We start from the raw sequence: 17,349 nt of genomic DNA, 5'->3' as shown, positions 1-17,349 counted from the left end.
CTTTACTGGATAAGTTCTGCCACTTTTTGCTTAGATAAATGCAAGGAAATTAAATGAAGATAGAATGGGTTAGGTTGATTTAGCCACTTAGAATGGGCAAAATACTGCCAGATAAAGAGGAAAAATCAAAAAGTCATAAAAGTTGATTTTGAAAATAAGAGGCTACCTCAAGTATTGTTTGGGATGTAAGAAATAATCTCGGCCGACTTCGAAACTTGACTCTACATCCCCATGGACCAACTTCCAACGATTTTCCACATGGCCCCAAGAGTCCTAGTACCTCCTCGAATTCTAAATTCTCACTTTTGATGTTTCCCACGTGACACAGTACTTCGGAATTCCCACTAGGGATTATTTTGTCATGATCTAGCGCTGATGTACGGAAATCATGCATTTATCTTCCGTAGGTAAAGAGATGTGACACTCTTGAACACCGAAGTGTACTCGACACGAACTTCACCAAAACCACCAAGACGCGGGGTCTAGCATAGAAGTCCTTGAATAAATAATAACACAATCTATCAAAAGTTTGCAATCCAGACTTCATTTTGGAGATTCTGATTGTGATTTAGAGTATTGAAACGGTGGATTATATAAATATTTGAGATTTAAAATGTTTTTAAATATTTATTGATGGTAAGGAATAATAAATAAAACAAATATTTGTAATAATTGTTTTGATATATACAAATTTGTCGAAAAAAATGACAAATCGAATAAAAATGAATAAATATATATCATCTAGAGTAACAGTCAATATGTTAAACCTAAGGTATTGTTTTAAAAAGGTAATTTTTACATAATACACATCTAAACACTCATCCCCCCAGCTAGAAGATATTTTAACTACGTTATCACTAAATAGCTGCAATAAATTAACAGAAAATCTATGAACTAATATGTTATCGTATGACTGATGTTTATCTCGTGCCAAGACTGTCCTTAACTGCACAAAAACCGTAACCGTTCCATACATTTTTATGGCACAGCCTCGTTTTCAAAAAATGAAAGAAAAACTATAATAATATTACAAAATAAAAACTTGTACGGACTAGAAAAACTCAGATGTCGGTTTCGGCGACCTTTTCTTGTTAGTTAACTAAACGCTGCAGCCTTGGGTCACCTCGTCCGACGGCTGTTGACTCCAATGGTACGGGTGGCACGGGGATTTTCGTTGCGCGTTCTCACTGTGCAAACTTTGTTCTAACTCTAACAGCTGTCCCATAAAGTTCAAATTTGGTGAAATTATCGGCCTCGCCGCCTTCACCATCTTATAAGCTTCCACCAACGATACCTGCTGGTACTTCATTATGTATGCTATTGCTATCGTTGCACTTCTCGATACACCTGCTTGACAATGCACCAATACTCTTGAACCACTTTTTCTTGCTTCCTCTGAAAAATAAAGAAAACAAAATTAATATGTTATTTCCACCTGTATTTCGAGAGTAAAATTAATGAACGTTGGATGTTACAAAATATTTCTTACGAAACCAAAATCCTATAGAGATACATACACGTGCGAGTGTGCGCATAAAAGAGACGGTGGTAAACACACGGTGGTATCACCGTAACCCAGATAAATCGTTATCCGGACGGATTACTCATCGCGCCGTTTCAAAACCGAGAGCAGGTTCGCGACCGGACGTTTGCTTTTTGGGTTGCCTATGAAAGCCGGTGTTTTTGCTTGTTAAACGAACGTTATCTAAATCGGTGCGCAACAGGCGGATCGAACGAACGAACTATGAGTCATCACGGATTTATTTTTAGTGCGTACCCTATGGTTACTGACTGATTTTATTTTATTTATGAAATTAATTTAAGAAAACGGACCACTAAATACATTATATATAAACAAGCAATTAACATATCGACAAAAAATAATTCAAAAAAAAATTATTTGCGGCCGTTTATCACGATACACGTGTCATAAATTTTATTATGCGTAACATAAACTGTTAGAGTTGTCACATCTGTAACGAACCTTATGTACAATACACCGTAATATACATAGGTTTATTTGAGTCATCGGTAATGAAGTTTTATGTACACGTGTCGTAAGATGCATTGTGTTTAGTGATGACACTATAATTTACATTGACATAGATAACAATTTCAAAGTCTTCATTAAACCGAGTCAAAAAAGTTAATTGTAATATTGATTAAATTTAATGTAAGAATGAGTAAACGTTTTTTCCGAGTTATCTATTTTTTGTGGTTTTACTCAACATTGAACGAAAGTAAATCATTTCCTATGAAATGAAAGTATTTTAAAGTTTTTTTGAAATAATAGGTGTAAATTTAACCATTAAATTTGTTGTATTAATTTCTAAATCTCCCTAAAGCAATTCATTGTTATTTAAATTAGGATCATGTATGTACGTAGTTTCTATATCCTTTCTGGTACACTAGGTATTAGTCATAAGTAAATCGCATCTGTTGATGCGGTAACGTAGTAAAAACGGGGTCAGCAAGTGGCCGGTAAAATATCGGGGGAACACTGAATCATCCCCCGGACATGTGCGCAGAGTGAGTCAACCGTATTGTGATGGGGTACCCCCACGTGGTGGTGAGTAAAAGGATATCGAAAGAGAACCCGCTTATTTTTTATTGTTTAAAAACCGTCAAGCTGATGAAAGGATCTGAAATCGTACGCAACCCTCAAAAACGAACCACGTTCTTTTCCGTCACCCTCCTCTGACTCATTCCATCAACGACGACCCGCGACGGCCACGACGACAACGTCGGCCAATGGCCCTAAGAAAACAATAACTGCGATGAGTAATACACCATGATTCAAAAGTGCGCAAGGCCGCCGGCCTAAGAAGCCGAGAGACAAGGACGTCGTCGTCGTTGCCGCTTGGCGAGTTTGTTGGAGTTCCTGCTCCTCTCTCTACCGAGGAGATCTCTAGAGGCATGTGGAAAGAAAGCTGGGTTGTTAGTCAGCGGCTAATTTTACCTGCGGTCGAGCCACAGAGCGCAAACTCCCGTGGTAACAGAAACATCTGCGTTTAACGAACGCGGCCAACATTCATCATAAAACGCTGATGACTCAGAAGACCGTTGGCAAAAAGATATGTTTTCCCTCTTTCCCCATTTTTTTATTGTTATTTTTATTCCATTCCAAACCAATGTTTATGTTTTAAGGTGTACTTTGAGCAATAACGGAATCGACTTGGGGGATTTTCCTTATTTCACTGATTCATCGCTTAACTATGCTCAACAATGTGTATATGTGAATCATTCGAATTATTGAATACTTTATGTTTTTCTTGGATTAAATTTCAAAATAAACAAATTTAAATAACAAATTATATTAAACATACAATTATTTAATAAAAAGAAATTTATCATTTAGTTTGTAAATTTTGAAAGATAACATATCTTCAAATGATCGTTTTAGGCGCTTACCACTTATAGGAACGGGTTAAATGTGGTAAGGCTGCGATAGTGGTTAAATCCTTTACCAGAACCGGAACTCTTAATTACGCAGAATGAAATAAATTTTGCACGGCACTATACATCGATACAAAAAATCGCTTTTATCGAAAATTGTTTCAAACAAAAATTGGTTAAAATTGTACTATTAACAGATTTTTTTAATAAAAAAATTTTGTATCTCCCCTAGATAACACTCTATATTGGTATAAAAATTTAGACAAAAATATTAATTTATATTAATATTTATAAAGCGAAAATGATCCAATCCAAGTTTTTAATATAATCAATGAATCAATTTCTCTTCCTTAACAAAAATCATGTTAAAAGAATTTCCTACTACATAATCCAACCGCCTCAAGCTATCAAAAAAAAAAAAACCAAGGCAAGGTGACTCGGAAACGTCACAAAATGACGTTTAAAACCGGAATAAAAAAAATGTTACTACTTATTGTTTATAACATACCTATAAACTCAAATGCTTCCTCGAAATACTGCTTAAGGTTCTGTTGGCCGGAATCGGATGCCGGAATTTGTTTGTAGGTGATCCCGCACGTTTCGTGGTATCCGGGCAGCTGCGAGGTGACGTTCAATACCCACGTGGCCCTCAAATCCTGAAGACGATCCAAATCGGCTGCATCCCGGCTGTTCCCGAGGTACAAAAATGGTAACACCCTCGAAGCCGGATGCGAATCAATATCCGCTATTGATGGACAAGATGCCGATGATGGTAATCCTCTGGAGGGTAATGCTGTAGCTAACGTTTCCTCGCAAAATTCTTTATGTTTGCGGTGAAATTCGCGATGGCCCCCTTTAAATAAAAAAAATAAAAGAATTAAATTATTGGGTGGTTACACTTTAACCTGAATCAGTTATAAACAAGACGATTGACGTAATCTGTTGATAAAACTAGGATAAATATAGTAAAGGCTATCAGGACATTTCAAGATTATTTTCGTTTTTGATTGTTCTAATTGAGAAAATAATATTCTGTTATTAATATTAAGAAATAAACGATACAATTTCTTAATTTAATTAAGAAAAACTGACTTGGTTATAAATTAATATAAAATATTATTCTCAAGGCACGATGAATCATCTTAGAAAGTCACTGTAGTTAAAATAACAGAAAAGTTAAAACAATAAACAAAGGATTAGGTGAAGGAAAAAAAAGGTTAATATTTCGTGGGAACGACAAATTCATCAACAAACGACATCGTTTTGGCGTTGTTTACGTCTCAAGATGATTCATTTATGTCTACCAAAATTACGCGGCTATAGTAGTAGTAAAGAATAAAACAACAACACCAAACTTTTTAACATATTCGTCTCTCCCGGTCACTATTATATTTCAAACGCACGTTTTTAATTACAATTGAAACAGATATCAAAACAGGAAAACAATCTCCTTTTTCAGCATCACCTTGTTTCTAAACCGTTATGAATCATTGTTTACTATTTTAAATCAAAATATAATATAATAAACAATTTTTTTTTGTTGGTTAAACTTAAGCGATTTTTATATGATTATACAATTATTGACAAATAATTATCATAATGATTCAGTTTTTCAAGTCATTAGTAATTATGTGACTCATTTATGTTTAAATATATTTTAATTTATTAAAAATTATTACGTTTTGTTATTAAGAAATTTATTGTTAATATATTATTTAAAAAAATATATAAAATATATACAAATATATATGAAATATATAAAAATATATATTAAATATATAAATATATATAAAATATATGAATATATATAAAATATATATAAATATATATAAAAAATATATGAATATATATAAAATATATATAAATATATAAAAAATATATGAATATATATAAAATATATATAAAATATATAAAAAATATATGAATATATATAAAATATATAAAAATTTATAAAATATATATAAATATACATAAAATATATATAAATATATATAAATATATATAAAATATATATAAATATATAAAAAATATATGAATATATATAAAATATATAAAAAATATATGAATATATATAAAATATATAAAAATTTATAAAATATATATAAATATACATAAAATATATATAAATATATATAAAATATATAAATATATATATAAAATATATATAATAAAAGAAAATGTTAAAAAAAAATCTTACTTAGTCCTTGTTTAAGCGGTAAAAATGAAAGTACAAGACAACTGCTTTGCCTTTTCAGCCTCATTTTGTGTTCTTCGATAGGTAACCGAAAGGAGAATGAGAACTATAAAACGTTTTTATAAACAAAGTGTCTTTCACAAAAGTTTTAAGTTAGAAAATGGTTATTCACACGACGGAATCGCGTTAAGTTTTGTTGTGTCACAACCCAGATGCGTCGCAGTTGGAACTGGCGCGGCGCTATCCAAATCGGGGCGTCGCGACGTGGTGGGGGACCCCGCACGGCATGCGTCATTCACAACTCGCTCCCGAAACTTGCGTCACCAGAAGGTCACAAATGGAGTCCCTCCAGAACGGACGTCGAACAGACCGCGAAACGAACCGATGGATGGAGAACCTTCTCTCCTTCCTTCGTTTTGCGTTTTGTTTACGTGACCCTGCGCGATCTTTGACACGGGGGAAATGCGTTCGAGTGACAGTGTTCAATAATGACTCATTGTATGAATATTTTTTTTACATACACAGGTTTCTGTTTTTTATGTTATTATTTGATTCATCATCAGCCTAATCCAAAAAAATAAAATCCTTGACACTGACCTATAGTTTTAACCTTAATGCACACAAAACAAAAAAACAACATCTCAACATATAAAAAAACAAAGATTGGACGAAAAAATAAAGTACAATGTGTGTTTGTAAATATTTACGATGTCAGTCTAATTTTAACGCTTATGTCAGAGAGAGCAGGATCGAGTCGACAAAAAATTCGTTAATACTTTAACTTCGTCGTCGTTATCTATATAAAAAATTTAAAAAAAAAAATAATATTAAAAATAATAAGGAGAAAATACGATGACTTTCGCGTTATTAGCAAAGATAGTATTCGCTATCTATCGTTTTATATCTGAATAGAACGTTCGATGGTGATAACGAAAAAAACCGAAACGTGATGGAAAAGTTTATGTTTAAGTAATTATTGTCGTTTCGATTTGTTATCTGTTTGTGACAAAAAGTTAACATGACAAATATGTTGTTTGGAAATGTATGGTTAAAATGATGGAGATGATCCAAATGGTTAAAATGTCGTCAGCGATTAAATATTTGCCCCCTTGCGTGAATCACGAATGTTGCAATGAAACTGTAAATAAAGAATTACATGGGGATTGCGAGACAATGTGTATAGAAAAAAATGACGACTCGTAGTAGTAGAAAAGTAGTGACTAAGATATCGGTTACGATTACGCGATAAACGGTTCAGGTTTTCCCAAAAATAGATGAAATAAGAATTAACGCAATTAATCATGAATTCGCCGTGACTACTCCTGGCAAAAATTTGTAATTTTTTTTAATGAGCTTTTGCCTGAATGTTGACGCCGAGACGCTCTCGGGCCGGGGCAGGTAAATATAGAACTGTGAATCACCGCCTCGGAAATAAAGGGTTATATTTAAATAAATACGACACGACACGCCAGCCTTAAACAAATCGATTTCGAAGGAAGACTCGCGTTTGGAATTCGACCGAATTTGCCGAGAGCTGACGTCACGTGGATGACAAGAATCATTTCCGTGGAATCACCCAAAACAGTGCAAATATTTATTTTCTTACTAACCAACCCAACATGTTAATCAATAATGACTAAACCATTTACGAATCTTATCAATTTTCATATTTTCCATTTTAGCGAAAAAAATTTCTTGTTTCAATTTGATCCTTTCGATTGATTATTATTGACGTCACCGATATATTTTTTAACGACAAAAAAAAGTGATTATATCGGATGGATAATAATCGGAGAGAAATAATTTCTATATTTAAACACGACATTGAAGATGTTTTGGCGTACGAGTGCAAGAAACTAAGTAGAGAAAAACTCTCGAAATGATAAGGGTGTTTGCTCGTTGTGTAACCGCTGCGTCGGAGCTAAACTAATCTTAATTGTACTTAAGAGTATACACTACAGCGTACTTTAGAGTATATATAAAAGTTACGAGAGAGAGTTTTGCGTCTAAACGTAGTAGATAAAATTCTAGAAAGTTTTTTTTTTATTTTCAATAAACATTTAAAGCGGTGACTCACGAATCTCGTATTTCCATTGATATCAATTAATCTTTGGCATTCGACGAGTATTTGTCGTTGAATTTGCGTACATATCTCAAGGACGTTGGAACATTTAAAGGCTAAACTACGAAATACACATTGCAAACCTGACACAATAGCTAGATTAAAATTTTTTTACATACATTTTACAAAAACGGGGACGAAAAACTGCAAACAATAGAAAATCTCATCATAATTTCTTATCAATAGATAACATGGCTATTTGTTATTGCTTGTCACCCACTCAAGCAGTGTTTAATTTTTGACTCACCATGAATCGTATTTGTCAATATGTACTTCAATTATAGATTACTACTAGAGAGTTATAATATGCTCAACTCTGTTTTAGAAATCTCATTTTATTTCAAGCAATGACAACATGAAGCGATAATATATCTTTTCAGTATCACTTTGTTTTACTTACTTGTTACAGAAAGTTATCTTAAAATAAAACAATAACAGGTTTTGTTCGCAATAACAAAAAGCAAGTTGCATCAATAATAAATGTAATCTACATTTAATAGAATGAATGACGTGTTAAAATAATTATGAATAAAATTGTGTTTTTGGAACGACTAAAGCAAAACAGCGAGTGCCAAAAACCGTTTTACTGCGCAGTTTTGCTGTTAGACGCCGGTCTAAAATTTTCGCTCCGTGCTCAGAAATTCAATATTATTTTATGCCTCTCGTGTTTTATTACGTTGACTCTAACAAGAAAAACTTTGCAAAGCTCAGCGTATTTCGTGTTTACACCGAAAGTTATAGAAGGATGTTTATTTTAAATTGCGCATGTCTGCGCGATAATAACATTTGGTTAATGCGCACTTTATTAAATTAATAATTAATAAAAGAGACTTACCCAATAATAAAATCGGTTCCCTGTTGTCTTCAACAAGTGAGGTGAGAACCAAAAGAAGTGGATGCGTGGCGTTGATTCTTTCAAGGTCGGAAGTACTATCATCGTAAATTATAACTTCCTTAAGCGTTCTTTTCTTAAAAAGTTCTTTTCCCTCTCTGGTAACGGCGAGATCACCAAGAGTAACCTTTCCCTGTTGAAGACGTCTTCTATTGAATCTATCGGAACAATTGATGTTGATCGCGCCAATAATGTGACTAACGTTGTAGGAGAAGAAGGCTCGACAATCAACCAGTAGGAAGTCCCGGAGGCCCGTCCGGGAGGTCTCCAGCTTCCGCCTGAGGTCGTCGGCGTCGATGGTCCCGACCTTGCTCAGTATCAGAACCCGCTGGAGAGTGAGGCTCTCAGCGCAAGGGCTCGTTGGGAGGCTGGTGGACTCCAGTTTGCAGCGTTTCGGTGGATTCAGGAACAACGTGGGGCTTTGCGGGGGCCCCGGCTCACTCAGGCTTCTGTTCAGCGGCAGTTTCAGTGCTTCCCTCGATCTTTCCGTCGATGGCTCGAGACAAACTGCCGACATGACGCTGGCGGACGTCAGCTGCTATTACTAGAATAGCCACGGAGAGCTGTCATGAGTGCCAAGACGCACCGTCTCTTTTTAAGGAGCAAGATGAAACGACACTAAACGGACTCGTTCACGCGCTTTTTCAAACGTCCCCAAATGTTTTCCAACGACTGACTCAACTAAATTATTATACCAAACAATACTAATAAATGATAACATTCATATATATATGTATATTTATCATACTCATTGAATACACTATACTACGATAAATTTATATAGAGTATCTTGAAATAACGTTTCGATAAATACAAGGCAACTTATTAAATATTAAAAATTAAAAATAATTTGCTTTTAATCATTTATTAATATAAAATTAAAGTTTCTTATTTCGAAATTAAGGAAAAATGTTATTGTTTACATACTTCTAAGAAACCATAACAAGTCTCTTAGTGATGTGATGTTTTTATATTATTAGAAATCATGTTGGCAAATTTTGACACATATTTGAGACATTATTTAGAAGTGACATGGACCATGTTCGCAGATGATGGACTAGAACTAACAATATTCATCTCATTCTCTTAAGACGGCAAAATCTAAATGTTTTTGGTTCTAGTGTTAGTTTTACATTTAGTTCAATAAAAATATACAACAATTTATTTAGCGGTGAATAACAGTTAAAACTAGAACTAACACTAGACCTAGAACTAGAATCATTCGGGTTTAGCCGCACGTCTCTTAAGACGGCTAAACCCGAATATTTCTAGTTCTAGATCTAGTGTTAGTTCGAAAACTAAAACTAGAACTAACACTAGACCTAGAACTAGAAATATTCGGGTTTAGTCGTCTTAAGAGACTTGCGGCTAAACCCGAATGTTTCTAGTTCTAGGTCTAGTGTTAGTTCTAGTTTTAGTTTTAGAACTAATACTAAACCTAGAACTAGAAATATTCGGGTTTAGCCGTCTTAAGAGACGTGCGGCTAAACCCGAATGTTTCTAGTTCTAGGTCTAGTGTTAGTTCTAGTTTTAATTTTAGAACTAACACTAGACCTAGAACTAGAAATATTCGGGTTTAGCCGTCTTAAGAGACTTAGGGCTAAACCCGAATGATTCTAGTTCTAGGTCTAGTGTTAGTTCTAGTTTTAGTTTTAGAACTAACAGTCTAGATCAGTAATGAAAACTGATTAATCAAAACTTTGCTTCAATCAAATCCAGTGCCATAGAACCAAAAAATTCCTAAAGAGGAATCTTCAAGGAATCAGGAAATTAATTGTACATGTTAGGCATACAATAAATATAGCTGCTTTTGAAGAAGCACTATTTTTGGTTCAAGATATAATATGTTCATCAAATCGCAACAACTTGGTGGCTAAGACATAATTAAGTTATGATTTTGAACAAAATAATGGGTTATAAATATATCTTGGCAAAATTCCAAAATCTTTCTGACCCGTTCAGAAATACTAATGAGACTCAATGGATTTTAGGGAAAGTTGAAAACTCTGTTGACACGATCCCCTAATTTATGATCGATTGAAATAGTAGATAGTAACCAACATGATTAAGTGTTTAAGATAAGATATTCGATCGAATTGTAAGATTGAATACATTCGAAGATAAAAAAGATTTTAATTTAGCATAAGTTAAAAATAATTAATTTTAAAATGTATCGAAACGTTATTTCCAAACATAAAAATTATGGCGTATTTATTATTTTTATTTTAATAACTTTCAAATGAAGGGGATTTTTTAATTTCAACGAATCATATATGCGTAGTGATGCGTCATAAAAAGAGAAAAAATACACACTCACTTAGAGTTTCGTCATAAAACGTCAGAACACTTTTTATATATAATTAAAAGTTTTATTCTTAACATTTAGGCGGTCAAATACACAAAATGTGTAAACAAAATAGTGATGTGTCATTAAAAAAATACGTACATAGAGTATTGTCGGAGCGAATAGCAAGCGATGGTTCTATTTAAATTGTTAATTTGAATTATCTTTCCCTGCAAGGCTCATTGCTACTTCCCGTACCGTATTTTTCAATCAATTTCAATCCGGTGCTTCCGCTTTGGTTGCTAGGTTGATATTTCACTTGTAAAAACCTTGTATAGTTCCGTGTAAATCCAACGAAATTGGTATTCGTTTCAATATTTGTCTTTCATTTAGTGTCCTCGATTCAAATCAATTTTAAATTCAATTCCGCTTTTTTTTTTTTAATTTTAATCCGAAATTTATTACTACACTACGATTTAATAGTACTACTGATCGTTTTTCTCATTCAACAACGTTGTAAATCCGGCTCATTCTTTTCGAAAACGATTTTAACATCGTCATTCGTGACGTTTTATGACGTTATTTTAACTTAATTAACTTTTTTTAAATTTAAATGATTTTTTATATACAATAAAATAAGAAAGCAACATTAATTTATGGGCGTCCAATAAAATTTTTAGATTAGATTACGATGACAATTATTTCTTTTTTTATGGCATCATTTAAATTTCAGAAATAAATTAAGGAAGTTTAAGAATCATATGATTTTAAAACACCTTGGAATTCAATGGGGGGTTTTAAATTCGTCTCCTCTACCTGTTGTAGAAGATAAAATTCTACCTGGACACATCTGTTCGAGGGTTGAACCAAAAAAAAATTTAGGGGGATTTCAAATCAAAAAATTAACCTGATTTTTTTTAATAAAATGAAGATTAAAAAAGGAAATAAAATAAACATTAAACGAAACAATGGTTAATAAACCTTTATATTAAAATTTTAATTAGTGTCATCTTACTCCTTTTTCATTTTTATGTAATATAATTTTAACTTACGTGATTTCTTTTCTTTGCTGATTTAATAAAAAATTGAACGAAAAATAAATTGTTCGACACGAGATGATTTTCTGGATAATCCAGGAACTGTCACAATTGTTTCACGTTGCGGCGAATACCCATTTCGCAAGATCTCACCAAAGTAATAATCCGCAAGGTGTTTGGAGACTCAACATCCACTCATCACTATCATTTCGTTGGATGTCGACGTACATTTCACGTTTTATTTAAAAAAATGTTAACTTATCGATTTTCCCGGTTAAAACGTTTTATTTTATATTGAATTAATCACTGTGCTCGCTGGTTAAATCGGAATTTGAAAATATTCGTTTGGATTTTTTGAACTTTTTCGAAAGATGTTATCTTTTTGAGATAAATGTTTTTTTTTAGTATTATTTTTTAAGTAACAACGTCCGTACGTTTGGGTATCTGAGAGCGTACAGTACGTGACTCACTCCGCGCCGTATATTTAGTTTTAAACCCGCATTGCGATTCGCCGCCGTCGAGTATTATCATTGGCTTCGACGGCTAAGCTCTGCGCAGCCTCGAAAAGAAGGTGAGAGTGCAGATGACTAATACAGACAGGATCGCTTGGCTCGCGCAAGCGAACCAAAAACCAAAAAACCAAAACGAGAGAGAAACAATTTTATTTTAAATTCAAAATATAATAAAATTATATTTTCATTCCTTTCCTATTTTGGATACGATTTCATTTTGACTCGATTCTAATCGTGCGAAAGTACGAAATAAACATCTGGTTTTCTACCAGATATTTCGGGAACACTGACTCATCTCCGACCTTTCTACGCTTTCGGTCGGGATTTGTATTTATTACTTTTCAAGTTTTTTCTTATTTTTTTTTTAATATTAAAATTTTTATTCGTTTTAAAACCATTTTCGGACGACCTTTCCACGGTCGGTTTACTTAAAAAATTATCGATTCGCATTCCTTTACAACTTTCTAATTCACGGTTAACGTTTTCCTACCCAAAACTTAAATCTACTATTCAGTTTCCTTTTTTAAATACACTTATATTTCAAATTTATACGTACAATAATACAAGTATGTATTTTGAGTTGCATAACTTTTTCTCATTTTATCTCTATGTTATACTAAATCAATACTAATAATTTTAGTTACATTTTAACTACATCATATCATTAAGATAACGTTTGTTTATTTCAAAATACTTTAACTGTTATCTAATAACATTTAAAATTGACTCATTTTTAAAAATAAGTAATTTTTTAGACTTTGAATCTAGAAACCAAAATTCCAAATGTATTTTCAATAATACAATGAGCTTTTCATAAGATTTTTTGTTTTCCATGATAGATGAGTATTTGCTCCAAATGGAAAATTTAACTATAAGTTAATTGTTATTCAGCTCTAAATTGTTGTATATTTCTTTTGAAATAAAACTAGAACTAACACTAGCTATCAAGATATAATGGAGAATCAGTTTGCTGAGCTTCTGAAAGAGCCATCTGGGGAATTTGACAACTTTGCTATTTACCATCTCCATAACCCAACCCAACCCGTACCCTCCGATTTTCTCCCAGGTCTCGCCATCGGCTAACATTAGTGTCGCGATGTTATCTTTGGTCACCGTTTCCCGACACACTTCAAAACACCTCGTCCTGTCCGCCGCAAACTTCGGGCAGTGGAACACCGTATGTTCTGGTGTATCCACTAACCCACAGAACCAACACTGTGCAGATGATGCTTTCCCGATCTTACATAAATATGTTCCGAAAATACCGTGGCCCGTTATCACCTGTGTTAGGAAGTAGTCAACTTCCCCCCACTTTCTCTCCATCCATGGTTTTACCTTCGGAATAATGGTCCTGGCCCATCCATCATACTGATCCCACCTATTCTGCCATATCCTCATCAGATCTTCCCTTATCTCGTTCTTGCTCTCTCTCTCTCCCTCTTTCGTGTAGGGAGACTCTTTCCTCCACCAGCAGGTCCATCGGAGGCATACCAGCTATCACCTCGACACTTTCTGCAGAGACCGTGCAATACGCTAATGTTATGCTTATCGCTAACTTCCTGTTTATTGCGTTAAGCATCTTCCTGTAGCACTTATATTTTAATGCTCTACTCCAGGTGGGCGCCGCATACAGCAAGACCGACGTAACCGTAGTAGCTAGCAGTTTCCTTTTGCTGCTTATTGGTCCCCCCACATTTGGCATGATCTTCCTAAGTATATTAGCCATCTTCAGAGCCTTTTCCGTGATCTCCCTGACATGCGCCGTCATTCTCATGTCCTTATCGAGATAAACCCCCAGGTATTTTACCATTGGTGAACTTTCCACCGTTTGGCCTTCAATGACAACCTTCATTTTTGGCACCTTTCGTCTTCCTTGTAGGACTACCACTTCGGTCTTTTTGGCCGCCACCCTGATTCCCATCTCGTTTAGTCTTCTTATGACTCTCTCGCTCGCGTAACAAGCCTTGTCCTCTACCTCTTCCTTGGTTTTGGCGCATACGATGAGGGCAAGATCATCAGCATATGCCACTAATTTCACTCCACGCTCCATATCCATTCGCAGTATTTCGTCATAAAATATATTCCACAGCGTAGGGCCCAGTATCGAACCTTGTGGAACCCCGCTGTTGGTCTGCCATACTGTTCCGTTCGAAGCCACCACCTCCCTCTTCGACAGGAACCCAACCCAACCCAACCCAACCCCAGCCAAGCCAAGTCAAGCCAAGCCAACCTAATCCGACCCTTTTTTTTTGGTGCCTGAGATTTTCGAGCTAGTGGAATTCAGCTCCTTTAAGTCATCTCTCCACGGCTATCCGAAATAAGAACTATACTTACTTAAGCATTTGCTATCAATGTTTATGCCTTTTTGGGTCTAATCCAGTTGTTTAAATGCACTCTCCAGGACTGTAATGAACAATTTGGGTTCAACAGTGTATCGCTTTGTTTTACTCACAATCAGTACTTTATTACTTCTACTCTCTTCAGTACTTTCATGCAATTTTACCGTCATTGTAGCATTCTAGTAGATGTTATAAATAAGTTTGGTATATCCAATCGACTCTGCATTCTTGAAGTGCTTGCAAAACTACCATCAACATAAATTAAATTAAATTTTATAAATACCTCTAAATACCCATCTTGGGGAAATACCCCCGGGTATATATCCAGGAAATTTACCCTTGAAAATAAATACCCGGGTATTTAACAACACTGTAGAAGAGTATTTCCTCCAAATGGAAAATTTAACAATAAGTTAATTGTTATCCAGCGCTAGATTGTTGTATATTTCTTTTGAAGTAAAACTAGAACTATAACACTAGCTATCAAGGTATAACGGCTCTAATATATAATGGAGAATCAACTTGCAGAGTTTCCGAAGTTGGAGCCATCTGGAGAATTTGACAACTTTGCCATTTACCATCTCCATCACCCAACCCAACCCAACCCAACCTAATCCAACCATTTTTTTTTGGCGCACTGTTGGTGCCTGAGATTTTCGAGTTGGTGGAAATTTCTGTTCTTTCCTTCGCTTTTGAATACCGGTTTCGCTAATAAAATATAAAAATATAACTATTCTTGGGCATAACACTCGTTTTTCATCTTTTCTTTCTTTCTTTTCCTTATTATTCGCCTACATTTTGGTTGGAGTCCTCCTGTCTCTCTCTTCTCTTCTCATTCCTTCTCCATCATAACCTCAGTCAGGTAATTCATCACTTCTCTTCCTTTATCCTTTGTCTCTAGAAGTACTTCAAAGATACTGTTTATATCTAATTCTCTTCCGATTTTATTTTATACGTCTTGTCAAAATCCAACCAAATCCAACCCAACCTCACTCAACCCCGCTACACAATGGTGGTGGCCTCTTCGCTTATTATGGGCCACTTGTGTTCAGTGTCTTAAAAAGCATTCCTTTGGCCTTTGAGTTTGGTCGCAATTTTTAATTTTGTCTCCTCCCGTCATAATTACAATTTTCCTTGTTAATTTTATTTTTCGCAGCGCCAATTCGATTGTCGGAATCGTCACAGTTTCCAACTTTTTGAAAATAAATGAGATCTTTTCTATTTGGTCTAACTCCTCTCTCAGTTGATATGCGATTTTACTCTAGATAATTCTTTGCTGCAGTGCTTCTAGATCTCTTCTTGGAATCTGGAATTTATAACGAGTGATTCAATTTTATATTTATTTTAAAAATAACATAAATAACCAAATACAACGACTTTAAAGTGTCTACAAAAGCGAAAGCAATTCTGTTAAATATTGGTTATAAGGTTGAGTACTACTATGTATTAATAAAAATGACATCAAGAACCGCAGGTAAGTTTTGCGGTAGATGTTGCGGTTTCCTATAATAAAATGAAAACATTTTCATGCCTTATTTACCATTTTGGTTCGGTTACTTCTTTGAAACGAAAATGATAAAAACTTTTATATATTTATATAAAAATAAAAAATCCCTTTTTCTATAATAAATCCCATTTAAACCAGATATATTTACAACATCATTGTTTGATTCTGTATTGATCGATAAAAGAGATTAAATAGGGTTTGTTTTTTTATGACGGAAATTATATAAACTGCATTCTGGTAATCAAATTAAAGCGATTTAATTCAATGGTTGAGATGAATGGCGAACGACAACGAGAATACAAAACCCGACAGGAAGTTGAGTTAAATGGAACTGAGGTCATTAAGAGACTTGGTGAATCAAGTTGATTCAAGTTAAAACAGACCCGGACAACGAACTTTTATTATTATTTGTAAAATAAAAAAAAATATATATTAATGAGTTAGTAAATGCAATTGTAGGAATGATAATAAATAATACAAGGACATTTCTTCTAAGAGACGATGGGTTATATCCTTCCTACTTTTGCTCTACTAACTTACTAACATCAACAAGCAACAAGAATAATAAAGAGCACTTAAGAGTTTCCCTACACAAAGTTATTTAAACACACCGCCTACCGCATAGTAAATTACGTAGTATTACAATCAAATAGCAAATAGCAACGTTTACACTTCATTAAAAATGAATCAAATACACTTTAGCTAAATACTAGCCGTTTAGAATAAGTTTGCAAAAGTGTTATCAATTTGTTACAATATCTATATGATACGAAATGAATCACCTTTCTTGCTACCAGTTTAATGGTTATGTAACGTTTACCTTGCGATTAGAGCACACTTTAAATAAGCTTACCTTATCTATAGATAAAATACTTCAGTAATTTTTCGAGAACCTTATTTATGTGGGACAGAAAAGAAGAAATAAAACTAAAATAAAAGTACAAACTTTTTATTTAATATTTTTAGAAATTTAAATATATGAACATTGGTGATATTAATTAGCAAATGAAAAAATGCCTATACACATTATCTGTAAATCTATAAACGAAAGTTAAACATTTCAAAA

At 33.8% G+C, this 17,349-nt stretch overlaps 1 protein-coding gene across 2 annotated transcripts; it reads right to left on the bottom strand.

Annotated features, from left to right (window-relative positions):
• Positions 1-662: 662 nt before the first annotated feature.
• On the bottom strand, positions 663-12,417 carry LOC111425427 (dual specificity phosphatase puckered). Of its 2 annotated transcripts, none has more exons than XM_023059427.2 (4): positions 11,941-12,417; positions 8,548-9,285; positions 3,905-4,249; positions 663-1,395 (listed from the first exon to the last, which is right to left on the bottom strand). In XM_023059427.2, exons 2-4 carry the CDS (start codon positions 9,119-9,121, stop codon positions 1,100-1,102), a joined length of 1,215 nt encoding a protein of 404 aa, XP_022915195.1. In that variant the 5' UTR covers positions 9,122-9,285; positions 11,941-12,417; the 3' UTR covers positions 663-1,099. The 2 variants fall into 2 exon arrangements, with proteins under 2 accessions (XP_022915195.1, XP_022915196.1); XM_023059428.2 differs by having other exon boundaries at positions 8,548-9,148.
• Positions 12,418-17,349: the final 4,932 nt, after the last annotated feature.

Source organism: Onthophagus taurus, chromosome 8 (genome assembly GCF_036711975.1).
Source record: "Onthophagus taurus isolate NC chromosome 8, IU_Otau_3.0, whole genome shotgun sequence".
In the NCBI taxonomy this organism is placed as follows: domain Eukaryota; kingdom Metazoa; phylum Arthropoda; class Insecta; order Coleoptera; family Scarabaeidae; genus Onthophagus; species Onthophagus taurus.
The sequence above is the reverse complement of the archived record's forward strand: the minus strand, read 5'-3'. Positions and strand labels throughout refer to the sequence as shown.